This window comes from Myotis daubentonii, chromosome 9 (assembly GCF_963259705.1).
Source record: "Myotis daubentonii chromosome 9, mMyoDau2.1, whole genome shotgun sequence".
Classification (NCBI taxonomy): Eukaryota; Metazoa; Chordata; class Mammalia; order Chiroptera; family Vespertilionidae; genus Myotis; species Myotis daubentonii.
In genome coordinates this window covers 47,104,760-47,131,872 of record NC_081848.1, presented here as the reverse complement: position 1 = coordinate 47,131,872, position 27,113 = coordinate 47,104,760, and the positions used below count along the sequence as shown (strand labels likewise).

Sequence of the window (27,113 nt, the reverse complement as noted above, 5' to 3'; positions counted from 1 at the left end):
TTAAGAAGAGGAAGAGGAAGAAGGAGGTGGAGATGCAAATTGTGAACAACAAATATGCGTCTGTCAACGGGTGGATCTGAGAGTCAAGTGAATAAATAATCTGATGAACAGAATGAACTGTTGATTATGGTGGAGTCAGGGACATGGAGGGGGAGTGGACTGACTGTTCTTGGAGGGGAGGGGGGTGTGGGAGATGCAGGAAGAGACTGGACAAAAGTCGTGCGCCTATGGATGGGGACAGTGGGTGGGGAGTGGGGGCGGAGGGTGGGGCGGGAGCTGGGAGGAGGGGAGTTATGGGGGGGAAAAAGAAGAGGAACAAATGTAATAATCTGAACAATAAAGATTTAATTAAAAATAAATAAATAAATAAATAAATAAATAAATATGTTTAATCTTTTACATAATAAACAGTTTAAAAAATAATAATAAAAAAAATAAAATAAAAAAAAAATAAAAAGTTGGCCTGCTATATTTGGTCAAACATTTAATTAACTCACCCCTAATGCCTTGGCAGGGCCAGACCAAATGATTTCCCGGGCTTTATACAGCCTGCCACTCTACATTCCCCACCCCTGCCCCAGGAACTGTGCTAGACAGCCACCCACTCCCGTTTTACAGATGAATAAAGTGAAGAGTTAAATATTTTGCTCAAGGTCACAAAGCTAGTAAGTGCAGGATCAGATTCTGACTCCAAAGCTCTTGCCTATTCCATTTTGTCATCTTGATTTCCTGGGTGAGTTCATTTATTTTCCTTTCAGATGCAGCTCTATCAATGTTGATATAAAAGTTTTCGTGTGATAAGGTACATGCACAGGATGACTATTTCAAGGAGATCTGCAAAGCCTACTTGCTGGGAATTGCTTTGGTTTAAAGCGGTTCCCATAGCCAACCGATGAAACACTTAAAAGCAGCAGCCACAGAGCACTTTTATGGCTGAAACTGTGATTTCATTTAGAAAGTAGAAATACTCCAAATTATCCCTTAAAAAATGAGACCGCTTTCCCACTTCTGCCTCTAAGTTCCTCCCCTTTCTCCGACATGACAGCATGTGAACTTGTTAGTTCTTTCAAGTAAATCAGTTAAGAAAGAACTATGAAGTGTTTGTTTGTTTGTTTGTTTGTTTGTTTGTTTTGAAGCCAAACATATGGGAAAGCACATGTGCACACACAAATACAAAAATGCCAACATGCTTTTCCAGTGAAAGCAATTGCCTATCTTCTTTACAAAATAGAGAATATCAGGGTAATTTTCCTGAGGTGTCAGCTTCATTTTTCTGTGAGAGTTTAGCCCACATCAAAAAGTTTGTGCTTTTGATTGTTTATTCTAGAAGAGGCAGCTGGTCACAGGGCTGCCTGGGAAGCCTTTACCGTGGTTTGCTTTTGTTTTTCCCTTTTGACAATTGCCTCATGACTACACCACTCGAAGGTCCATGTAGAGGAATCCCAGAGATGAAAACATACTTGTTTAAATAAAATATTTATGAAGAAGCTCCAAAATGTCACTGAAGGAAATGTAAATTAGTTCTTCACATGTTATGCATCCAATATGCCACTCATTCCTTAGAAGACGATTTCCTGATTGCAATTAACATTCATTTTTAAAATTAACCCCATTGTGCATAATCACATCAATGTCTATTCATAAAAACCCAGTGTTTTCAGGTTGATTTTCTTTGGACTATCTGTGAAAATGTGAATTAAGGCTAATATTTAATCTTGGTAATTATTTTGGAAAATTTCCCTTAGAAACTATATTTAATTATCATTTTACATGTACATCTTCTAATGAGTTTACTTCACTCTAATTCACTATAATGTGACATTAATAAAATTTCCACATTATGGCCTTTTAATGAAATAGTATTTGGACATGATTTTCTCATTTTGTTCTTCCTCACCGCCCCCTCCCCCCACCCCAACTGAGTGAACATAATAGATTCTCATGATAATTTTAAAGAGCCTGCAAGATAAAAGTTTGGGGTAATAATGTCAAAAGAAAGTTAAGAATTAGTTGATTTGGGTAGTTTTGCAAGCTGAGCAGAGTCAGGTGGATTCATCCTCCACTTGGTCTTAACAGTTGTCCTCCTCCTGGCTGCACATTTGAATCAGCTGAGAAAGTGAAAAAATACCGATACTAGGCCCCAGCCCTAGAGATTCCGATTGAATGTTTTAATTTTTTTGTTTGTTTTATTTTTGTTTGTTTGGTAAAGCTGCCTAATATTGAAAACCACTGGTTTAGCAAAAGCTTTTCCTGAATAGGGTTAATGTCCATCAGTCATCAGTGATGTGTCCGAAGGCCCTGCTCACACCCTGACCAGGTGATCCAGAAAATGAAGAAAAGTCTCTAGAAGTACAAAGCTAGAATGTCAATGGAAAACCAGTATCCTGAATAATTCATAAAAATCAAATACTTCATATAATTCAAATTCATATAATTCAAAAATGCATAACCCAAAACTGAGCTGAATCCCTAAAACTGCATAGAATTTAACCTACACTTAGAAATGAAATCCAATATAGAAGTGCAGAACAGAGAAAGTGAGTCTAAAGATGGCTCTGATGAAAAATACCTAGGGAATTTTCATTGACGATAACTCCTACACTCTTAGTATGTGTGATATGTTTACCTAAGATGCTACTTTGACTGAGGCTCAACTCTTTTCTTAAATGGAGCCCGTGGCCTTGGGCTAGCTTAGCTCTCTGAGCTTTAGTTTATTCGTATCCATCAATCTTGTATACAATGCCCCTCAAACTTCAATGTCCCTATGAACCAGCTGAGGCTCCTGCTAATGCACAGAATCATATGCAGTAGGTCCGGGCAGGGTCCTAATAAGCTGCCTGAGGATGCCTATGGGGCTGGTCCACAGATGAACACTTTGAGCAGCAAGGTCTTAGAAGACGTTATGAGGATTAAATTAAGTGGCCTACATTAAATGCTTGGCACAGACATGGTTGGCAGCCTACAGAAGAAAAGATTTAAGAAAATAATAAAATGTGGTGAAAACCTAGAAGTCCCATGACCCAACCCTCTTTTCCAGATGTGGAAACAACAGGTTGAGAAAAGTTAAAATAGCTACTTCCTAACAGCCAAAGGTGTGTAATGAGAAGAGACATTCTCTCCTCACCCATCCCCCACAAGAGACATTTTTTTTTTTTTGACGGGAATAAGTACAAGCAAGATCAATGGATGAAAGTTAAAGACAGCTTTTCATTTCGTACAAGGAGAAACCTTTTAACAATAAATGCTGTCCTATAATCAACTGGCCTTCTTTAGGAGAAAGAATGAAGTCCCCATTTACAAAATCCAAGCATAGACCAGTTGGTGATATTAAAGAAGACATGCTTCAGGTCACTGTTAAACACACAGTAAAAAAGTACAATTAAAAAATAAATAAATCAGGAACCTCCTCATTTCCCTCCCCCACTCCAACGGGAAGTCTTCTCTGTAGTAAGTTGAGATACTTAAGTCAAAAAGCTTTGGAGTCGTCATCCTTAACTTCTGTTCTCTCACTCCTCACATCCATTCCATCCACAAACCCTAATGTTGTGCCTTCAGTGTCCATACTCCAATTCCTTCTCACCATCTCCATTAAGAAGACCTTGGTCATCTCCTCTGCCTGGATTACTACAATAGCCTCCTAACATGTTTCTCTGTCTTCAAGCCATGACCTTCTACAGTATTTTCTCAACACAGCAGCCAGTGTATTGCCACTTCTCTGCTCAACCCCTTCTGATGGTTCCACATCTCCTTCATAGTAAAAACCAAAGACTATATAATAGTTTATAAGGTCCTACATGCTCTTCTCCCTCAAACCCTTGATCACATTTCTTGTTATTCTCCATCTTTTTTTCACTCTGCTTCAGATGCCCTTGAACTCAGTGTTTCCTTGAATCACATTAAGGACACTTCTGTCTCAGGACCCTTGCACTTGCTCTTCCCTTGGCCATGAAGGCTATTCTCTGAGATTTGCACATTTATGTCCCACATTGCCAATACAGGGTGGGGCAAAAGTAGGTTTACAGTTCCTTGTATGGCAAATAATACAATAATTAATTAATAATAATACAAGAATAAACTGTGTTTTGCATACTCACAACTTGTAAACCAACTTTTGCCCCACCCTGTTGGTATATGAAACAACCGAAAGACCCCTAACAGAAGCATTCTAATTGCTTTCTGTGGAAAAAAGTACTCACACTTAGCTTAAAGGTCAGCATTTTACTTTCCATAGTTGGTACCGATGAAGAAATGGGTGAGGCACCCCGATTTCAATTGTGACTTAGCTTCATTTTTTAAAATCACACTTGATCAAATCCCCTCTTAACACCAAGTTAAGAAAGACGAGGGGCAATACTCCCACATCAGAGCACTGAAAGAATCACCCTTCTGATGCCCGCGGGTCTGTAACCCAGGCTTACCCCACTTGTAACATGAACAAACATCCGAGAGTCAGTGTCACTATGCTGTCCACAGGGAATTACATATGTTTTCTCCTTTTAAAACCAAAGTTCCTCAACTGAGCTTGAGAAAACCTGGCCACCATTAGGTAGCCATGGATGGAAATTAGAGAAAGCTGGAGCGCGGCCTCCAGGTGGGTTCCTTCCCAGAAGAGGAAGTCACGGCTGCAGACAGACAGCTCCCTCCTGGGACTCATGTCAGGGCTGCTGTGCAGGGTGGTTCTGGTTCACTACACAACAGCAGAGGCACCATGCACAGCGTTGGTTGTGCAGCTACTCCAGCCACTCAGCTTTCAGGGCTCAGAAACTGAAGCCACTCTTGGCGTGTACAAACAGCTTCGGAGGGAGGGAGATAAATGCATCTGATGTAAGAATTAATGTAAGCAAGGAGAGGAAAGAGGAAAGTGAAAACAAAATTCTGGCCCGAGCTGAAGTGCCCTGGGAGAGAGGGTACACTTTGTATGTCAACTTCAGCCTCAGTTCCTCTCACCTTGCACGCACAGTTCACACTCAGCAGTGCTTTCAAGAACTCAAAGAGCAGCAAGGCATACTCCTGTCTATGGCTATTTCTCAGCCAAAGAATCAGTTGGTCTTTTGTAAGGAACCTTCTCTGTGACTCTTTCTCTAGGGCCGCCCAGTGTAGGGGCTGAGGAAGACCTAAGAACATGGAATCCAGCTCATGGGTGAAAAAGAACAGAGGCATAAAATCGGCCAAAAAGATGTTAAACATGCAACTCAGCAAGAGGCCTCATCCATCTTCTCTTGTACAAAAGCCGAAGACAACTGCTTATGGGGGAAAACAATGGGAACTTGTGGCACAGTCGCAGCCAAGGACGTGGGGCGCAGCAACACTAGGGCTTGCTTTGGATGCCGAATGCTAAATACCTGTCTCGTTCCTGCTGCTGAAGGACGGAACTTGCCCCACTTAGGACTTCATCCTGCGCCCCTAGGTCATGACATGAGGCACGCTCATTCATGCCTGCGGTCTGTGCAGCATGTCACATTCAGCAACACGCCACACAAAAACCGGGCATTAAAATTCTGGGGAAATCATTTGGGATCAACAGTATTTCTTGACTTAATTCTCCACTGGGCGTACATAACACATTACTGATCATCCAATAAACTTAATTAATGTAACCACAGGCAATAGGGAACAATAATCTTTCTTTTTCCATAGAAATAAAAGCCTTTGTGTAGGAAAAAATATATTGTAAACTTTTAACCGGTGAGTCCTCTTCACCCCACAGACTCATTTTGAATATACTATCCAAGGAAATGCTATTTAAGTCAGGCTCGATGTGTACCTCTTTATGAATCAAACCATTGTCTAATTTATCCTTTGGGAAATGGGTTTTTATATAACAGATTGGCTTAAAATGAGGCATATTTGTGCTGGATAATTTGCACAGCAATAGCTCATTTCCAAAATTTATACACAGGACTATCAGGGGAAAGGCCATATTTTTTTTCATCCCATCTTTAACAATCCAATCACAATTATTTATTTTTTTTAGTATTTAGGCTGAGAGAATATTTGAAAAAATACTTTCTCCAGGTGAGTAGAATCTCAAGAAAATATTTACAGGAACTGTGTATGCCAGTAACTAGTAGTGGATGAGAAGTCAGACCTGGGAGACCCAGCGCCTTTGGGGAAAGCAAATGGCTCCACCAAAACGCCCTCCTCCAGCCTTAATTGGTCAGATGCCAAAACAAATGAACTTTCCAAAGTTAGGAGCTTCACAACTTTCACTGGGGATAACTGCAGGTGCACAAGCCTTGGCCAGAGAGCCCACTGACCCAGGTGTGCCCAGAGGTGGCAGCTGGTCATGCCAGGCCCAGGCCGCCTCCACGCCGAGGGACCCGCAGGGAACGGGTTCAGGCCCGGCTGCCCAGGACCTGGGGCTCCCTGTCCCCTACTCAACGACGGATCCCTCCCCGCCCTTCTCACCCAGACCAAAGAAGGGAAATGGGCGCTTCAGCGCGAGGATGACGAGCGCCCAGTGGGATTCAGTCGCTACACGGGCCGTCCCCAACTCTCAACTTCCCAGACTTTTCCTCGGGCCTCGGCCCCGTTCCCAGGGCTCCGAGGCCGGCACGGCCTCCCCCGGCCCGGAGCGCAGAGCCAGGGGAAGGGGGCGCGGAGCTGTGCGCTCTGGAGCCGCCCCCAGGAGCCCGAGCGTTGGTAGCGCAGGTGGCGGGCGTGGTCCCTCCAACCTTACCCCAGCCCACCTGGACTCGGCCTCCGCTCAGCAGCCTCCCCCGGGGTCCCCGCCCGGTTCCGGCATCAGGCCCGGGGGCGCCGGTTCCTGATCCCCTCCTCTGGCTCGTGGGCAAACCCCCCTCCCTTCCTTCCAGTCCGCGTCGCTCTTCTGCCTCAGGCCCCGGTGCGGCCCCAACTCCCAGCCCAGGGCCCTCCGACCGCGCCGGGCAGTGGCGGCGGCACTCACCTGGGTCGCGGAGCCGGGGTCTGGCGCGGTCCCGCAGGTGGTAGATGAATTCCTGGCAGCTGTCGTGCTCCAGGGCCCCGCGGGCACAGAGCTCGGCCAGCAGCTGCAGCGCCTGGTGACAGAGCGCGTCCCTGGCCCCGGGCATCGCCCCCCCGCATCCTCGGACCGCGCCGGGCAGGCGGGCGCGGGAGACAACCCTCCGCCTGCCAGCTCAGAGCCGCCGCCTCCGGGCCGTCCGCGCTCGCCGCCAGGGACCCGCGGAGAAACGGCCCGAGCCCCAGCCCCAGCCGGCCCGGCCTCCCACCGGTTGCATGCAGCTCTTTGCCAGCCGGTCGGTCGGGCTTTCTCTCTCTCCCTTCCGGCCCCTCCGTCCCTCCCCCCGGCACCGGGAGAGGTGGCGCCGCACAGCCCAGCGCGCCTCGCTCCTAGCGCTCCGCCCGCCACTCACGGCCGCCAGGGGCGGGGCCGGGTCAGGGGTGCGCGCCGCAGAGTGGGATCTCGGCGGTCCCTGCTGGGGCGCCCGCGGGGAACTCCGGGCGCTCGCCGGCTCCTAGAGGAGCGCGGGACTCCGCTCGCACCTCGCGCTCAGAGCGGTGGCACCCAGGTTTGAAGTGTATGAGTGGGTGCGCGCTCCGGGCGCTCTCGCCACCGCACCCCTCCGACCTGATGCCAGCCAACCTCTTCCACCTCCCGTCGCCGCGTGTGGCCAAAGCACGTTTTGGGGTGCGGTGCGTGGAGGAAAAGGTGCAGACTGGACCACACCCGCCAGATCTGGAGAACATAGGGCCGGTTTCAAACTTGAAAAGCACCGCCTGTCCAAAAACCACGGGCCTAAGAGCACTAGATGCCCAAATGTGGGTTTGGGGCCAAGGTTCGCCATCAAAGGAAAGATTTCCCAAGCGCAGGACCTTTTCCACCACCTTGGTGATTGGGAGAAGGTGGAGGCTCTCAGATCAGAACTAAGCTCAAATGGCGCCCGAGAAACACATTGGGACTTACCTGGAGCTTTGTAGATCTTGGATGGTGTTCTGAGCAACTGATTGGAAATCCGAGGATTGCCAATGTGTTTCCAGCACACACCAAGGAAGGGTATCACAGAATTTGGGAATACAGGGCACCGCTCATGCATCCACCTCTTCAGCCTTTCATGCAGTAAGCCCAGAAATAACTACATAGCTCTTTTGTGTGTGTGCGTGCGTGCTGGGCACTGTACCACAAGCCTTTTACATATATAATCTCATTTAATTCTCTGGATGGCCCAACAAGGTCTGTGTAAGTGTTATCCCCGTTTTGCCAATGAAAAACCCGAGACTCAGAAAAATGGTACCTGCCATTTCTCATATGGGGAGGCAGGGTAACCTTGGTTTTTGTTGTTCTTGTGGCTTTTATATACTCGTGTCCAGGCGCCACTCTAAAACCATTGCGGTAGAATCTCTATAACTGGCATTCTTAGCCATAAGGTTGTGCTGTTGCTGGGGACATCTCATAGCAAAGCATGTGCAGAAAGGTAATTCAGGGTGCCACAGGAACGCTTTGAAATCCTGCTGTGACTGGTGCTAGGGCCTGAAGGACCTTCCATTGCAGCAGTTCTCAGCCTTTTCATCTCATGGCACACATAAACTAATTACTAAAATTCTGCAGCACGCACCAAAAATTTTTTTATTTTTTTGCCGATCCAACAAAAAAAATGGTATAATTTTGTTCCATTCACACTGGATAGCTTTGTTATGTTAGCTATTGTCATATTTTTATTTGCATCTTAGGGAAAAGAGGTCAGTGCCCACGACTAAATAATCAGATATTGCATGTTTTAAAAATTCTTGCAGCGCACCAGTTGAAAATTGCTGTTCTATTGGAATAGCAGAGAAAATGCAGAGTTGTAAAGGTAACTCCAGAGTTGTAAAGAGGCAAGTACACTTTCTACCCTAAGAAATTAGAGAGGAGAAGAACCTGATGAGAGGGAGTCTGTGGAGGAGGTAGAGCAGAAGCTGGTCCTAAAAGGAGGGCAAGGCATGTGAGGTGAAAAAAAATGTTCTTTAGATGGAGCAGACAATAAGACACAAAATTTAGAGAAAATGGTTACTGTGCAACCTCCCTTGTGGAAGTTACTTAGCGTTTTTTTGCCTAAGGTTTCTCATTAAATAATACTAATATGTGCAGCACTGGGTTGTTATAAGATTACAGAAAGTATTTAGCATAGTGTTGCCACATAGTATGGGCTCAATCAATATGTTTTTGTGGTTGCTGTTGTGTGTCTACCACAATGTGCTATGTGCGAAACACTTACAACCTCCCTAAGTGGCAGATGCTATACTTTCCTATTTTACAGGTGAAGAAAGTGAAATCAGGTGTTTAAATAATTTTCCCAAGGACACATGGGTAGATTGTTTCCAGAGACAGTCACCTGTCCTTCTGCAATGTGACTTTACCACTACTCCAACCTATTTCCCTTCCCCTTAAATCTGAGCTGGCCCTACAACTTACTTTAGCCAACCTAGTGTGTGAAAGTGATATTCCGGTGTCAGAATGGTGGTTGGCTAGAATGTGGACAAAAGGGTACCCTGGTGCGCTGATGGTGGGAATGTAAATTGGTACAGACACTATGGAAAATAGTATGGAGATTCTGTAAAAAGTAGAAAATAGAACAACATATGATCCAGCTAATATATATATAATTTCTTTATTATCTCAAAGAAATATGTGCACCCTCATGTTCACTGCAGCATTATTCACAATAGCCTAAACATGGAAACAGCCTAAGTGTCCACTTACAGACAACAGATAGAGAAAATGTGGTGTGTATGTATATGTATATATTATATATAAACAGGCATAAAAAAGAGGAAATCCTGGCATTTGCAACATGGATGAACATGGAGGGCATTATGCTAAGTGAAACAGTGAAATAATCCAGAGAGGAAAAGACAAATAGTACAGTATCACTTATGAACAGAATCTAATATATATATATATATATATATATATATATATATATATATATATATATATATATAATTTTGCCAACTATTCCTCAATAAAGGCAGAAAACAGAAAATTAACAAAAGAAATCCCAGAATCCCACGAGTCTTTCATGCTGCTCTTAGACCATATCCTCACTTCTGGTCCCAAGACCCAGGTTCTATACTTCAGAAATGGTTTGAGATTCCTAATGGCAGAACTGTGAATTAATGTCATTTTGTTTGATTCGGTTCCTTGCCAGACAGTTGCCTTTAACAAGAGAAAATAAGATTCAACTGGCAGGACTTGTTTTGTGTGAGCCCATGCTGTCTCCACTGATTAGCACGCCAATAAAATACCCACAAATCTCCTGCTTCATTATTCCAAACAGGTTTTCATCCTCTCACTTGATTTAGAGTCTTACATATAATTCACCTGGACCAGAAGACCAGCACTGAGCTCCTGTTCTGTGACAACTCTCCCATGTTGGGCATCAATCTCCTTTTAAATCTCCGAGCTTGGCCCTTCCCTATTTGGAGTTCATTTTTCCTGAGAGATAAAATAAAGGCAAATTTTGGATTGGGTAGCTCCACTTTGTCATGTGGCTGTTACTGTACCAAGTAGCAAGTTGTTTAGGATGTTCAAAACCTTTATTCTTCCTTCCTGTGTGTGTTAGTTCCTTCTGAGATTTATAATTGCCAATTACAAAGTTTTAACTCCAATTGTTTGACTTGAAAGAGTAGAGATTGATCAGTTTTAACATTTAAAAGATACCCCAATTAAAAGAAGGGTTATGAAGGGAACAGAAGGCGAAGTTCCGGATCAGAAGGCCTGGCACTCCTCCACTTTCTCCTCTTAGAAGACATTCATGGCCCCACATTTATTCATCTTTTCAGAATGAGGCCAGAGGAGAGAGCAGAGGTGAGAGATCTGCTGACTGAGAAACATGGACCTCAGGACCCTCCACCATCAAGAATACTCTTGGTGTTCCTTGAGCTGCCTTACAGAGCAGCCAATGTCCCTTACCCGGACAGGTCAGGGAAACTGCTGGAGTCACTCTGGCTGCTGGAAAGAGAGAGGATGATGAAGTCCAAAACTGGCTAGACTGTTCACAGTGGTCATGGGATCGTGGAATATCCAACTAAAGAGATGCCAGAAGAGACGATTCAAAATAACCAGCCTTTCCTCACCTTCCACAGCAAGCTGCCCTCCATCCTCGGCTGAAAATGGATGTAGAGCCCAGCCGGCGTGGCTCAGTGGTTGAGCATTAATCTAAAACCAGAAGGTCATAGTTCCATTCCCGGTCAGGGCACATGCCCGGGGTTGTAGGCTCGGTCCCCAGGTGGGGGCATGCAGGAGGCAGCCAGTCAATGATTCTCCCTCTCCTTCCCTCTCTGAGATCAAGAAAACTGTATTTAAGAAACAAAAGCAAATGGATGCAGAGCAGCTTGACCTGCCCTCAGGTGCCTGGCTGTTAAGAGGTCAATGCGCTCACTTTGGGGTGAGAATGTTCCGGTATTAAACACTTAAATAAGAGTTTTAACAATCCCTTTCTTAATGTTTTGTTTAGCAATAAATGGCTTTGACCAAAATCGCTGTGTAGAGACAGAGACAGAGAGAGCGATGCATCCATTTTATTGCCCTCTAGCCTTATTCAGAAGGATCAGCCTGTATAAACAAACCTCATTGCGTTGGCCAGTGTGGCTCAGTAGGTTGGGCATCATCCTGTGCATTGAAAGGTTGCTGGTTTGATTTTAATTAAGGCAGCTAATTGACGTTTAGCTCTAACATCAATGTTTCTCTTTTTCTCATTCTTCCTCACTCTCTCAAAATCTTAAAAAACAAACAAAAAAACCTTGTTACTAATTTATTACCCAAGCCCTAACTATGCTTAGATTCCTCATTATTATAAATTCATGTCAAGTCTTCATGAATTTATAGTTTCTTTGTTTAAAAATCATGAAAAGCTGGGCTGGTTCCATCATTTTTCTGAGCATCATTGTTGATCTCCCTCCCATGTGCACATATTAATCTGGTCTTATGTCAATTTTATTATGTGTTCAGCCATAAGCACTCAAGAAGGGTAGTGGGGGAATTGCCCCCTCTCCAACACTATTGAGTGCTCACTAAGTGAGGATATTTTGATACAACTTTTGGGCTGAATATTAAATTTCTATACTTAAAACTTCTTTTTATATATTGCATTCGCTATTCAAAACTTTATCCTCTCACTATTGCTTATACTTTGAGTTGTCCCTATTGCAAATCTTCTTGACTTTTCTTTCCCACCTCTAACTACCTGGTCCTAATCTCCTTCCTTCTCATTTTCTTTCCATAAATTCATTCTGCAAAGCTTTTTTTCAGGAAGCAACGTAGAACTGGGAATCCTACAGGTCTTTTTCAAAGTTATTATCATAATTATTATGATACTATTATTTTTCCTATAGTTTTTGAGCTCATGTGATATACCAGACACTCTAAAAATGCTCTAAATGTATTAGCTCACATAATCTCCTTATCAATCCTGTGAGAAGGGAATTGTTATTAATGACCCCTACTTTCCAACTAAGGAAACACAAGCACGAAGTTTAAGTGGGCTGCCCCGGTCACATGGCTAGTCAGTGGTTGCAATGGGCTGTGTGACTCCTGAGCCCTGCCCTCCTTTGCAGGTGGGTACCCTCGGTCCAGGTGAGACCACACCCTGAGGCCGAACAAGCCCAAATGGCCAAAAGAGCAGCACTGGCCTGTGCCTTCACCAACTCTGGGGGAGGCAATCATATCTAAGCCTTAATTTTGTTTTCTGCACAGGAAGATGGGCAGGATCTGCCCAATGTGCACTGAAGTCCTGTGTGGTCCTTCCAGATGGGCCTAATGTTCATTCATAGCAGACATTTACTGAGCAATTTCTCAGTACCACGTGCTGTGTGCTATGCCTTACGTGCTTGTCTTAACTGAGTCATCACCACAACCATTTGAAATAGAGAATGTTATCATCCTGACTTTACAGATGGGAACACTGAAACTCTGGGTCCTAAGTCACCTGCCCAAGGCCCTCTAGCAAGTGAGGGAACCGATCCAAACCCATGTTGGAGAGACTCTAGAGCAGGGGTGGGCAAACTTTTTGACTTAAGGGCCACAATGGGTTCTTAAACTGGACCGGAGGGCCGGAACAAAAGCATGGATGGAGTGTTTGTGTGAACTAATATAAATTCAAAGTAAACATCATTATATAAAAGGGTACGGTTTTTTGGTTTTTTTTTTAGTTTTATTCATTTCAAATGGGCCAGCCCGCAGGCCGTAGTTTGCCCACGGCTGCTCTAGAGCAGTGGTTCTCAACCTTGGCTGCACATTAGAATCACCTGGGAATCTTTTAAAATCCTGATTTCTGGGCCTCATCCTCTGGAACTTCTGTTTCTTTGTTATGGGGTGGGGCCAAAACATTAGTAACAAAGAAACAGAATTTCCGGAGGATGAGGCCCAGAAATCAAGATTTTAAAAAGATTCCCAGGTGATTCTAATGTGCAGCCAAGGTTGAAAACCACTGCTCTAGAGACTGAAATCTAACTGTTAAACAATGTGCCTCCCCATGAATTTCATAGCAGAGTTGCCTGGAAGGATTTTTCAAGTTTTATTTACCTTCTTGGAGAACCTTTCGATCCCCCTGGACAGTCACAGGAAACCCAACTTTATACTCTAAAATGAATTATATACACCTTAATAAAGACTTGATTAAAGCCCAGGCAATTATATGATAAACTACAAGCAAAACCCTCCGTGCTCCCATTATTCTGGTAACCCAGTCCACCTGCCTAAAAGCCACCTCCTTCCGCTCCCTCTCTTCCGCCTTCAGTGTAGGCCTTGGAATTGCTTCCTCCAGCACAGAGACCTCAATTTCTCCATAGCAACTCATCAGAGTTCAGACTTTGCATACAGAGTTTCCACTAACTACACATAAGTTTTCCTCTTTTTCAATAACTGCAAAATAATTGCTGTCCTTTATCACACAATTATTCTTTCCGTGTGTGTGTGTGTGTGTGTGTGTGTGTGTGTGTGTGTGTGTGTTTTGAGTAACCTCTGCCTTTGAGTTGAGAAAACAATTGCTCTTTTGGCCAGTACAGGAAGTAATGATGGATTCTATTACAATACAAAACAACTTTCCTGGGCTCATGTGGATGTAGCAAATGAGCAATATTTTTCTTTTGAATAATTTTATTCCCTGTGGAAGAATAATTGTTTCCAAGAGGGTTAGAGTTCTTCAGGTTCATCAGGGCACAGCTGTGAGCCAGGATGAGGGCTTATTGCACTATTTTTGAAGGGTCTTTTGAGTTCAGACCTCTTCTGAGAGAGTGCAGGGTATTGAGAGGAAGGGAAACTCATCAAGTTGAGATAATGAAGGTTTTATGCAAAAGCTGAACTTTAATGAACTGTAGATGGCTGTCTGACTTTGAGGGTTTAATTGGAAGAAGAGGTGTACCATTTAAACTATAACTTTAACTCCCATTGATTAAAACAAAAGAACAGTCCTTAATTTTCTTTTTGATCTTCAAAAGAGAGAGCATTATGTATCAGTCATCCTATTTGAAATAATTCTATTTAAAGCAACATAATGTTATTTGTTAACTGCTTTAAAGATACAGTTTCAATAAAAGAGGAAGGCATGGTCTTTCATATTTTTTGTTTTAAAACATTTGGGATATTAAAAGATATATTCAAAGCTTGTCTTGTGGGAATTTTTTTTAGCCATTTACTATGACATTTAAAGGGAAATGTATGGCACATATCATTCAAAGAAGAAAATGTAGACAAGTTTTCTAAAGTGTTCCCCCCCCCCCAATTATGTTCCTACCAGAGGCCCCTTGGCCTGGCCTGCACCCTCTCGCAATCTGGGGGATGTCAGACTGTCGGTTTTGGCCTGATCCCTGCAGGCCAGGCTGAGGGACCCCACCGGTGCACGAATCCAAGAACCAGGCCTCTAGTATGTATATAAGATCTTTGGTTAATCTCTTCCCACCCTCCTCCCTCCCCCTTCCCTCTGAGATTCATCAATCTGTTCCATGTTTCCATGGCAGTGCATTGAGCATCTGCCCCCTGGTGGTCAGTGTGTATCATAGCTACTGATCAAAAGGTTGCTTAGGTTTTTATATATATAGATTTTTCTTCAGTAACCTGTGGTTTTTAGGCTCAACTGAGGGTGAAATCACTTGAAGTAAATCTGTTCTATGAAACTTCAAACACAGATGCAACTTAAAATGCAGAAGATGGTTGTTACCTTCCAGCAAGCACAGACACCCAGGGATGGAATGGGGAGGGTGGAGAAGAATCAGGGCTGGAGAGGTAGGTGAACAACTCTCTCTTGTCCTCCGAGATCTATTTTGGGTTTGTTTTGTTGTTGTTGTTGTTGTTGTTGTTTTTGTTTGTTTTTATAACAGGCTACGCTCTCTTTCTCCATTGCTGACTTCGCTTCTACCTGACCTCTAGCTGTTGGATGCCCTGAGCTTGGTTCTTGGATCTCTATTCCTGTCTTGCTATACTTTTCCCTACAGCATTTCATTCAGCCCTAGGATTTAAAATATCCTGTATACACTGATGACTTTCAAGTTTATATCTCCATCCACGATTTCCTTCTTAGCTCCAAGCTCATATATTAAACTGCCTACTTGATAACCACTTAAATGTGTAACTTCACCTTCACCCCAACCTGTTTCTTTCCAACCCTCCTGATTTGAGTGAACTATTTAAATGCTCAGGTCAACACTAATGCATCATTGCCTTTGTCCCGCTCCCTTTCCTCTCCCTCCTAATTCAATACACCAACAAATCTTGTTGCTCTTAGATGTGTAGTTTATTCCCAGTCTGTCTCTGTCTCTCTGCTCCCACTACATTATCTCCATACAAACAACTACAGTGGGGCCTTGACTTACGAGTTTAATTCGTTCGGAGACCGAGCTCCTTAAGGAGCTCATTAACTCAAATTACTCTATCAACTCAATGCAAAAAATCGGCCGAGAGATAGCTGGTATCTCAAAAAACTTGTTAGTCGGGACACTCGTAAGTCAATGCCCCACTGTATTCCCTTCTGCTTGGACCCTGTAATCACCTGCTACAGCAGATGGTATTGGTTGATTGCTCAGCATCTATTCATCTCTAGAAGAGCCCTAAGGTTTTCCTTAAAGCCACCTTCTTCCACCGGCCACGTGCTTCAGGGGAGTCCCCAGAGCCCAAAGGTAAGTACAGTGGGGCCTTGACTGACGAGTGTCCCGACTAACGAATTTTTTCAGATACCAACCGTCTCTCAGCCGATTTTTTGCACTGAGTTGATAGAGTAATTTGAGTTAACGAGCTCCTTAACGAGCTCGGTCTCGGAATGAATTAAACTCGTAAGTCAAGGCCCCACTGTACATAATTAGTCCAGGCAGTTGTGGCGAGACCATTCTCCGTGCCGGTGACCCCTTTGGGAAGGAGCGCCTGACTGAACTGTGGAGGACTCCTGAGGAAGGCCCCTCGCTTTTGCAAAGGGATACAAGGAACATACAGCCTCCTTCCACCTCTGGACATCGTCACATCCACTCTGACACCTGGAACTGCCGCAGCCAAACTGAACCGGCAGAGAGGAGGCAGCAGGCCTACAGAGAAGGGCATGGCCCCGAGAGCCCCGGCGAAGGGGAGCCAGAGCCTCGATGGCACAGCCCCAGCCTCCTTCCTCCTGGCTGCCTGTTATGGGAGGGAGTCCACTGCCATATCACGTCCGCCACTTTGAGGCAGTGGTTTCTGTTCCTGGCTTTCAAAGGCTTCCGTGTCAGTCTGAGTTCCTAACTGCCAACAACAGAGCCCACTAGGTAGTTTCAGCACGTGATGAAAGACTGTCCTGGAGTGACCAGGTTTGGAATCCAGGACAGTATCATGATACATCAGCAGACAGAACCCAAGACCTTACCACTCCCTCCACCACCGGGTGCAGCACAGCCGTTCACAGTGACGGGCTGGGCGTGAGGTTCACCCCTAGCCACTTACCACTGCCTCCTGTGCATCTCCCTCCTCTTCCTTCCCTGGGATTGCTCTCTGAGCACCCCCTTCTTCACGGCATCATTTCCTGAACTGAAGTCTCAGCCACATGGGTCAGACCGGCAGGGCTTAAGCCACTTGCCTTCACCTTAGCTCGAGCATGTCAAACTCGTGGTCGGCGGGCCACATGTGTGACATGCTTGCTAGCTGCAAGGGAGGCTAATCAAGAGAGCTTCCCTCTTCCACCTTGGGGTGGCAGGACTCATAAACGGGATGAGTTAGTTATCTATTGCTATGTGACAAATTATCCCAAAACGTAAACCAATAAACATCTGTTAGTTCACAGTTTCTCACCATCAGGAATCCGAGAGTCGCTGAGCTGGGTGGTTCTGGTCCAGGGCTCCCCTGGTCAAGTTGCAGCCAGGGCTGTATCCTCTGTAAGCTTGACTGGAGCTGCTTTCAAGAGGCTTATGGTTGGCTGTTGCTGGAAGCCTCGGTCTCTTGCCAGGAGGGCCTTTCACAGGGATACCTGGGGATTCAAGACATGGCAGCTGGTTCCACCATAGTGAGTGATCCTAAAGAGAGAAAAGAGCCCCAGACATAAGCTACAGTCTTTTATAACCTAATCTTAGAAGTGGTATGCCATCATTTTGGTTGGGTTCTGTTAGTTATACAGACAAAACCTAGTACAGTGTGAGAGGGGACTAAGCCGGGTGAACACCAAGGTGTGGGGATCACTGCAGGCCACCGTGGAGGCTGGGAAACTCTCCAAATACAGAAAGAGGTGTGAAAAGAGCTGGGTGACCAGAAAGCATGAAAAACATTCATTAGCACAGTGCTTTCCCGTCTTTTTCACATTGTGGCAGACGTGGAAAATGATGCTATTCATTCAGCAAGCTCACGTTAAAGGATGGTCTGAAGAGAAACCAACCCCATGGCTTTTGCCAGCCAGTCCTCTCCTGGTTACATAAGGACTGAAGGAATCAATATTGCTTACACCTACAACCTGTTTATGCACTAACACATCCTAACGGATGCATTTCCTAAGCAGTCTTCCTTCTCCCAGCCTTGCCTCCTACAGTCCTTGCTCCTTAGAGCTGCTATCTTGTTCTTTTAATTTGTGAGTTCAATCACATCGATTCACTGCTTAAACCTCAAATGGCTTCCAATTGCACTGGAAATTAAACCCAAACTCCTTTGTTTGATCTATAGTGTCCAACATAACTGAGCATCCCTCTACCTTTTAAAAAAAAATCTCTATTGTTGAAAGTATTGCATATGTCCTCCTCATTCCCCCTATTGACTTCTTCTAGCCCGCCTCCACCCCCTGCCCCAGGCCTTCCCCACCCTATTGTCTGTGTCCTTGGGTTATGCATAAGTGCATACAAGTTCTTTGGTTGATCTCTTCCAGCCCATCCATCCTCCTCCACCCTCCCTCTGAGATTCCACAGTCTGTTGCCTCTACCTTTCTGACACCAACTTGTGCTACTCTCTCCCTTGTTCAATTTGTCTCAATTACAGTTCTCTTTCTGTCCCCAAATACAATTCACTGATGTTTTACTTGCTCTTTCCCTCTACCTTAGACACACACCCTCTGCTGGCTCCTTCCTTTTCTTCACATTTAGCCTAAACATCACCTCCTCTGGGCTTCCTCATTGACCCTATTAAATGCTCTACTTCACATTAATCCATTTCCTCCATATCATTTATGACTATTAGAAACGATCCTGCTCATCCTATCAGATCACAAATATTTAGTAAGCACCTACCATGTGCCAAAAACCGGATGCCAACTATCTTTGCTTGTTTTTTTCCTTATTCCCATCCTTCATTCCCCATGAGGGTAGGGACTATGTCTCTCATCGCTGAGAATCGAGCATCCAATACAGGTCCTGACTCTTAGGAACTGGCCAGTGAATGTTTGCTAACTGAAGGAAGGTAGATAATGAAATCCAGATGGGCCAGGGCACTTGTGAGAGCATGGGGTCAGGAGCTTGGCAAACACGTAAGTACCAGTGTCCTCTGTCAAAGAGTCTTGTGCATCAGGAGTTCGGAATCCAAGTGAGCAGTCTGGATGGGGATGTACGCGGGACGTGGGCAAGACGAGAAGCAAAGTGGAAGAACTCATTCAAGGAAACAAAGGTAAGCTTCCCTCCAATGTCACCTCTTTTACTTTCAGGCTTATCAACACAGATCCAAGCTAGTCAAGGGCAAGTGCAGTCACAGCTGTTGAAAAGTGACACCCCCCCCCACACACACACACACCATTCAGGTCTACCTGGAACCTCAAGAATGTGGCCTTATTTGGAAATAAGGTCTTTGCAGATGTAATTAGCTAAGGATGTAGAGATGAAATCATCCTGGATTTAGGGTGGGTTTCTTCTAAGAGGAGCCGATACAGAGAGATATACAGAGAAGCAGACAGAAATGGAGATTGCATCGACAGGCCAGGCAATCCCAGGAATTGCCAGGAGCCACCAGAAGCTAGGAAAAGGCATGGAAGGATTCTTTCCCGGAGTCTCCAGAAACAGCAGAGCCCTGCCGACTCCTTGATTTCAGACTGCCAGCCTCCAGAATAGTGAGAGAATAAATTTCTGTTGGTTTAAGCCACCAGGGTTATGGTAATTTGTTATAGCAGCCCTAGGAAATGAATATGACAGCTATGCCATTATATTTTTCTGGGCATAGAGCAAATATTCAGCCAGGCAAATTTGTAGCCTACCACTTGCCCAGTATTTGGCACAGAGCAGATTATTTTTAAAATTCTTATTTTAATAAATGTTTGATGATTGGGTGAGCTGGTATGATTTCAATAAACCCCTTAGGAGAAATATATCAAAACATTTCAATGATTCTGTGACTATATAGTGTCAAAAGCACTGGAGGAACCTGACCTTTTCCTGCTGCTGAAATGAAAACGCATTATGTTTGTCAGTGAAATTATACAAGAGCTGAGGTCAAAATGGATAACAGAAGGGTTTGAAAACATGTCTTAATTTTTATGCCAAGCATGAAATATGTTATTTATATTTATACTTGTTTCTTTACACCTGTGCTGCTTTCCTGTGTATTGAATGGCAGAGTAAAGTTACCTGGACTATTTCAGTTCAGTTTAGGCTGATAAATTGAGCGCGATCCTGGAGTAAATATAGACAGGTGGTACCCAGTTAAAACACAGGGCCTTGTTAATATTTTTATAGAATTATAAAACAACGCCCAGGGATGGAGAGAGTAATTCTGTTTAGTATCAAGGGGCATCTGTCTAATATCTTGTCCAGGGATCACAGAATGTAACTCTCTGGATATCAGTATCCCATTGCCAAAATGACCATATGAAATAGGACAAGGTCGTTGTGGGTGTTGACGTTTATCTTGGATTAGTCTGTCTCATGTGTTAGTCTCATCTCCCCTGTTAGACTAGAATGGGGTAGGAATCATATCGCAATCATCCCTGTGTCCCAGTGCCCAGGACACTGCCTCGCCCATAACAGGTATCAGTTAAGTACATGCATGTTGACTGGTTGATGACTGAAATTTGTCTTCCTCTCCTATTCTAATGTCTCAGAATCAGGTGGAATTCATTGCCTGAAATTGACAGGCTTCAAACAACTGAATTTAAAGATAAATATTAAATAATCACAAGGAGCTATTCCTGGCCTAGCACCTTACCCGTGTGAATCTCTCCAAAGGACTTCAAAAAGGCTCTAGGTCTCAGTTCTCTTTGCTAGTAATTGATCAACCAGCTCCCTTGTCTGGCCTTAGCCAGTTTTGCTCAGTGGATAGAGTGTCGGCCTTTGGACCAAAGGGTCCCAGATTTGATTCCGGTCAAGAGCATGTACCTCAGTTGCAGGTTCCTCCCTGGCCTGGGGCTGTGCAGGAGGCAACCAATCAATGTGTTTCTCTAACATCGATATTTCTCTCTGTCTTTCTCTTCTACTCTCTCTAAAAATCAGTGGGAAAATATCCTTGGGTGAGGATTTAAAAAAAAAAAAAGCTCCCTTGTCTGAACCCCTCTCCCATCCTCGACCCCCTCTAACTCTTAACACCTCGGGCCATGATCACCATGTGCCTATATATGTGACTGTGTCTTAAAGGTGTGAATGTTTATAGGTGAGTAGTGCGTGGATGGACGTGTGTGAGTGCACACACATGTGCACGAAATGTAAGAGTAAATGTGAACTTTAGTGGCATGGGCCTGCGAGACGCATGAGAGAGACCCTCTGAGGGTGCACTGTGTGTGTTGATGAGTCCAGTGACAGGACAGGACTTCTTTAATGCCCCTTGGCATTCCCAGCCCTACCTTAACCCAAAATCTGTCCTCCAAGTTAGAGTTTATCCTAGAGAACAAGCCCAAGGAGCCTCATGCCTCTTGCTATGTCGATCTGTGAATCTCCATTCCCTAATCCGGGGGGTGGGGTGGGGGGGGGAGGATCATATGCACTCTGAAGTTTATATAAAGATGACTGTGGAAAAGCTACCAGTCTCAAAGTTCTAGGCTGTGTGTGTGTGTGTGTGTGTGTGTGTGTGTTTAGAGTATTAAAAAATAGCAACCAAGCTTAGCTTTCTCTACTGAATAGATGTTCAGTCTGTTAGAAGAACTATTATCTGCAACGTTTCTTTCCACAGATAGTTGTTTTCAGCTTATTACCTGCTCTGCCCCCAGAGGGGCAAGAGAATACATCACTGGTTTTCTGAAAGAAAAGACAGAACCATAAAAAAAAAAAAAAAACAAAGGCCCAATAAGCTGATTTCCCCCCTCAGCGTAAGCCATACTTGTCTGAGTAAATATGTATGAGTTAAGGCCCAACAGGGCTAAGGTGAAAGCAGGTCCAAGTCCAGGCCTCCTGAGACTATCCCACGAGTATTAATATGAACCTGGGATTTTTCAGGGAACACAAGCAGCCTTATGTCACATCACTAACACTGTTTCTGGGTCAGGATGACTCCTGAGGCAAAAGAAACTTCTCTGTACTGGGGAAGAAGCTTCAGCTTTCTTTTCTTGTCCACCAGTATCCCGCCCCTCCCCTCCTCCAGCATCTGCTATTCTATTACAAAACTAATGGCTAGCCTAGAGAAGACCCATTTGTGGAGCTGTTGCTGTTCTAAGCACTTTGCAAGCATTAATTGACTGAATCCTCAAAACAATACTATCAGGTAGGTGCTATTATTATATCCATTTTACAAGCAAGGAAGTTGAAGCCTGGGGAGATCAAGTCACCCGTCCACGGTGACACACCACAAGGTTGTAGGGTGGGGTTTGAACCCAGGCAACCTGCTGGAGACTGCTTTATTCACCACAAGACCCCATTATTTGGCTGGCCAGGCCCCTGTTGCAGGTAGGTTCTAGAAATGGCCTTTGTAATGCGAATACTAAATAAAATCTCAGTTTAAAAATAGAACAGAACGTTGGCAATTATGTGTTTAGAACTAATTGACTTTAGAATTACAACAAGGCAAATATAAGGATGGGAAACACTGAGAATTTGTTCCAGCCCACAGGTGTAATAAAAAATGTACTGATGTGAGCAAGGAGGCTTCAAAGCCCTCTCTTGCCTCTGTTCTTTAGACTATCAACTGGATGTCTCTGGATACACTGCTCCACCATTTGCCTCTGTGTGCCCTCAGCTATGTTGGATCCTGGGAACTGAATTCCCTAAAAGCATACAGAAAGAGACTTGCTAATGTGTGTATGGTTGGAGGAGGGGCACACGGAGAGTGGCTCTTCTGCAGTGTTTGGTAGGTGAAAGCCCCGGACCTCTTAGCATTCTCCTCACTTAAGGCTCCCAACACACTGTGGTGAGCGGCTTTATCCTTGGGCTCTGCCAGATTTTTTAACAATATCCCCTTGAAACTTTCTGTTTTCATTGGGAAGGGAGGAAAGACAGGTCAGGTTTGCCTGGCTAGGCTCCACCTGAGCCTTTGTGTTGTCTCTTCTAAAACAGATTTACATATGAATCAACTGGAATCATGAAAATGGATGGTCTGGTGTAATTTCCCCTGGCATGTTGCTTTACACAATGATGCATCCTTGAACTGATAGCATTGTATTTCCTACACTCTGATTCTAGTACACACTTGATTCCATTCATTCCATTCAGAATTCCAAATAAGTCCTCACCCAAATTAATCAACTATCAGTAACATACAATTGATTATTTTTCCCACTGAATTAATTATCTGTTGTTGCATAACAAACTACCCTAAAACTTAGGAACTTAAAGGGACAAACTTAAAATGTATTTTCTCACAGTCTCTGGGGTCAGGAATCCAGGTGTGGGTTTAGGTGGACTCTGGCTCAAGGTTTCTCAAGAGGTTGTGGTCAAGCGTTAAGTCAGGGCTGTGGTCTCATCTGAAGGCTTGACTGGGAGAGAATCCCCTACCATCTCCCTCATATGGTAGGTTGCTGCTTCAGTTCTTCACAGGCTGTTGAACTGAGGACCTAAGGATTTTGCTAACTATGGGCTGGAGACCTCTTTCAATTCCTTGCCATGTGAGAAATAAGCCATAGCTATTAAGCCAAGGAGAAAAACATTATACAAATAATTGATCTTTTGACCTAGAAGACCCAGGAAAGTTTAACAAAAATTATTCAAACAAGTTTGAAAATTTAGGAAAATGTTCAGATGCAAACATAAATATAAAATATTAATGGTTGCTTTTTTTTGCCAGCACTAATATCAGTCAAAATTAGGATAGTGAAACTATTTTATTCTATATCATCAAAAATAATTAAGCAAATTTACAAATAACTTTAATAACAAATCTGTAAAAAAACAGTTTTAATAACTATGTCATCTCTATGAAGAGAATTGAAAAACATATGGCAAGATATAATTGTAAAATAAATGAGGAGATACACCATGTTCCTAGAGGAGAATACTAAATAGTATAAAGGTAATTTATTAATTCTTCTTAAATAATTTAAAGGTTTAATGTGATTCCAATAAAATTTTTCTAAAATAGTTCTAATTTTTGACAAAGTGGTAATATAGTTCATTTTAAAAGTATGTAGTTTTGCATAGTAAAAAATTTCCAGAGATAAAATAAAATAAGATGGAAAGAGTAACGAAGATCAATTTGTCTTACAAGATAATGAAGCCAACAATAAACTTTCAGTTATTAAGATGCTGTGTATCTAAGGAAAGAATTGACAGTTTGATCAATGGAGCAATATAAACATTTTAGAAACCAACACTTTTATATGTAAGAATTTAATATATAGCCAAATGTCCATCATAAATCAATGTGTAAAGGGAGGAGCATTCAATAAATGATGTTGGAACAATTGGTTAGGTATTTAGAAAAGAATGAAGCTAGACTGAAATGACTTGGTAATGTGCTTAAAATGAAGACAAAATAAAACTGAACCAAAGAAAACATTATAAATGAGCATTTTGTAGACCCTAGGAAGGAAATTTTTTTCTAAGAATGCAAAACATAGAAGAACTCACAAAGCAAAGAACATATAAGCAAAAAAAAAAAAAAAAAAAAGTAGATTAATTACTTAAAATTCTAAAACCTGTTTCTAAGTTACCATAAAATAACATTCAAAGAAATTTGACAACCCTGGAAATTATCTGTAGACAAAGATGTAGTCTTCTTAAAATATTTTTAAAAATTGTTGTCAAATCAAGAAGAAACAACACTATTGCCTCATGACAGATAGTTCACCAAAGAAAGATAAAGAGGCAAAAATCATTTTTTTGATCTTTTTAGTTATGAAAGACGTGTGTTAAAATAACAACAAAACAATATTTTTCTGATTCTAAAGGTTAAAAAAAATCTTTAAAAGCTATAATATTCCGTATTAGTGAGGGTGATGTGCCGGGGTCCAACCCCAGCGGGTCCAGGGGTTCCCAAAGGTGTAGACGGAGTCGGCGAAGAAGGAATGACACGGAGACAGCGTTCAGTTGATCAGCAGCCTAGCCAGGATCTCCAGCCAAGTTCTGGTCTCAATCCCCAGAGAGGTTCTGCTTCGGATCTCCAGCCAGATTCTGTGGCCAGGTACTCCAGTCAGGTTCAGTGTCCAGGTTCCAGTCAGGTTCTCCTGCCAATCTCTGTAGTCAGGTTCAGTCCAGGATCCCTTGCCATGTTCTCCCGCTAGGCTCTGTCTCTAGGCTCTGAGGCCAGTCCCGGTCCAGGATCCTCTGGCATGCTCTCGCCAGCGAAGTTCTTCTGTCTCTAGGCTCCGTGTAGGTTCTGTCTTCTGAATTCTGTCTCCTGAGTTCTGAGTCTTTCTGTCTTGTTACAACTGTATTTATACCAGTTGATTCAATCCTATCAATCTCTATTACAAAGGTTAGGGCGTTTCTTATCTCCATTCCAGGGAGAAAAGATTATGTAGTTTAAGCATGATTGTTCGTAGTTAAAGGGATTAATTACCCGCCTGGCACTTAGTTGAGGGGTTTTATTCCCTCCCTAACTTCAGGGGAAAATCCCTACCTGGGGATTCAACCTTTCTCGGAGAGGTGACTTTGGTTAAAACACAGCGCCAAGAAGGTGAGCAAACATATTAAGAAAAGTATGCCATATATGCCAGGTCCCTTGAAACAGCAAGGATGGACCGGCTCCCGGCAAATTCCCCCTTTTTTATTTTTTAAAAGCAAGCATTAAAAAGAAAAACCTGAAACGCTCTCTTGTATCCATTTTAAGAGTAGGATTGGCGCTTTCTGCTATTACCTGAGTCCTGATCTATCACCCCAGGGAGAGCTTGCCAATCCTGCACTTTCCCGGGGTGGAAAGGCTGCAGTGAGGTTAAGGATAAGGCTCCTTGGGCCTACCTTCTCCCATGCCTCTAACATTTACCTTTCCGGCACCTTTCCTTCCTCAGAAAAGCATGGACGTATTTCTTGTATAAAATGTTCTGTCTGACTGGGAGTAACCTTAATTCCTCTGCTAATAAGCATATATGTTAAAAGATCAATACGGAGTCTTTTTTCTTTAGACTCAGTATGGCACATCTTCTTAATCTAAAGATCAATACAGAGTCTTCTTTCTTTGGACTCAGTATGGCACATCTTCTCAATCTAAGAATCAATACAGAGTCTTCTTTCTTTGGACTCAGTATGGCACATCTTCTCAATCTAAGTTCTGTACTATCCACCTTCTTACCCTACTTATTCTCTATAGGGGGGTCTGTAGCACCCTGGTGGAGTCCTATCCGTCCCGAGTGTGGGGTTCTCAATGGGGGGGGCTTACCTAAGGGAATCCTGTTCCAGGGGTTCCCAAAGGTGTGGACGGAGTCGGCGGAGACTATCCACCCTCTTCCTACGGTGGAGTCTGATCCGTCCCGAGTGTGGGGGTTCTCAATGGGGGAGGGGGGCTTACCTAGGGGAATCCTGTTCCAGGGGTTCCCAAAGGTGTGGACGGAGTCGGCGAAGACTATCCACCCTCTTCCTACGGTGGAGTCCGATCCATCCCGAGTTCAGGGCGCTTACCTAGGGGTCCCTGTTCGGGCGCCATATGCCGGGGTCCAACCCCAGCGGGTCCAGGGGTCCCCAAAGGTGTAGACGGAGTCGGCGAAGAAGGAATGACACGGAGACAGCGTTCAGTTGATCAGCAGCCTAGCCAGGATCTCCAGCCAAGTTCTGGTCTCAATCCCCAGAGAGGTTCTGCTTCGGATCTCCAGCCAGATTCTGTGGCCAGGTACTCCAGTCAGGTTCAGTGTCCAGGTTCCAGTCAGGTTCTCCTGCCAATCTCTGTAGTCAGGTTCAGTCCAGGATCCCTTGCCATGTTCTCCCGCTAGGCTCTGTCTCTAGGCTCTGAGGCCAGTCCCGGTCCAGGATCCTCTGGCATGCTCTCGCCAGCGAAGTTCTTCTGTCTCTAGGCTCCGTGTAGGTTCTGTCTTCTGAATTCTGTCTCCTGAGTTCTGAGTCTTTCTGTCTTGTTACAACTGTATTTATACCAGTTGATTCAATCCTATCAATCTCTATTACAAAGGTTAGGGCGTTTCTTATCTCCATTCCAGGGAGAAAAGATTATGTAGTTTAAGCATGATTGTTCGTAGTTAAAGGGATTAATTACCCGCCTGGCACTTAGTTGAGGGGTTTTATTCCCTCCCTAACTTCAGGGGAAAATCCCTACCTGGGGATTCAACCTTTCTCGGAGAGGTGACTTTGGTTAAAACACAGCGCCAAGAAGGTGAGCAAACATATTAAGAAAAGTATGCCATATATGCCAGGTCCCTTGAAACAGCAAGGATGGACCGGCTCCCGGCAGTGATGTATACTAGCATTAGGTACAATCC

At 44.0% G+C, this 27,113-nt stretch overlaps 1 protein-coding gene across 2 annotated transcripts in view; it reads right to left on the bottom strand.

Moving 5' to 3' along the window:
• The window catches only part of SYT9 (synaptotagmin 9), a 171,553-nt gene extending 164,116 nt beyond the window's left edge, over positions 1-7,437 (bottom strand). The window contains exon 1 of one of the 2 annotated variants that reach the window (XM_059708778.1): positions 6,908-7,437. In XM_059708778.1, coding sequence (XP_059564761.1) covers positions 6,908-7,052 — 145 coding nt within the window. In that variant the 5' untranslated portion in view covers positions 7,053-7,437. The remainder of the gene's footprint in view (positions 1-6,907) is intronic. The other variant, XM_059708777.1, reaches the window with a different exon arrangement.
• Between the last annotated feature and the right edge of the window lie 19,676 nt (positions 7,438-27,113).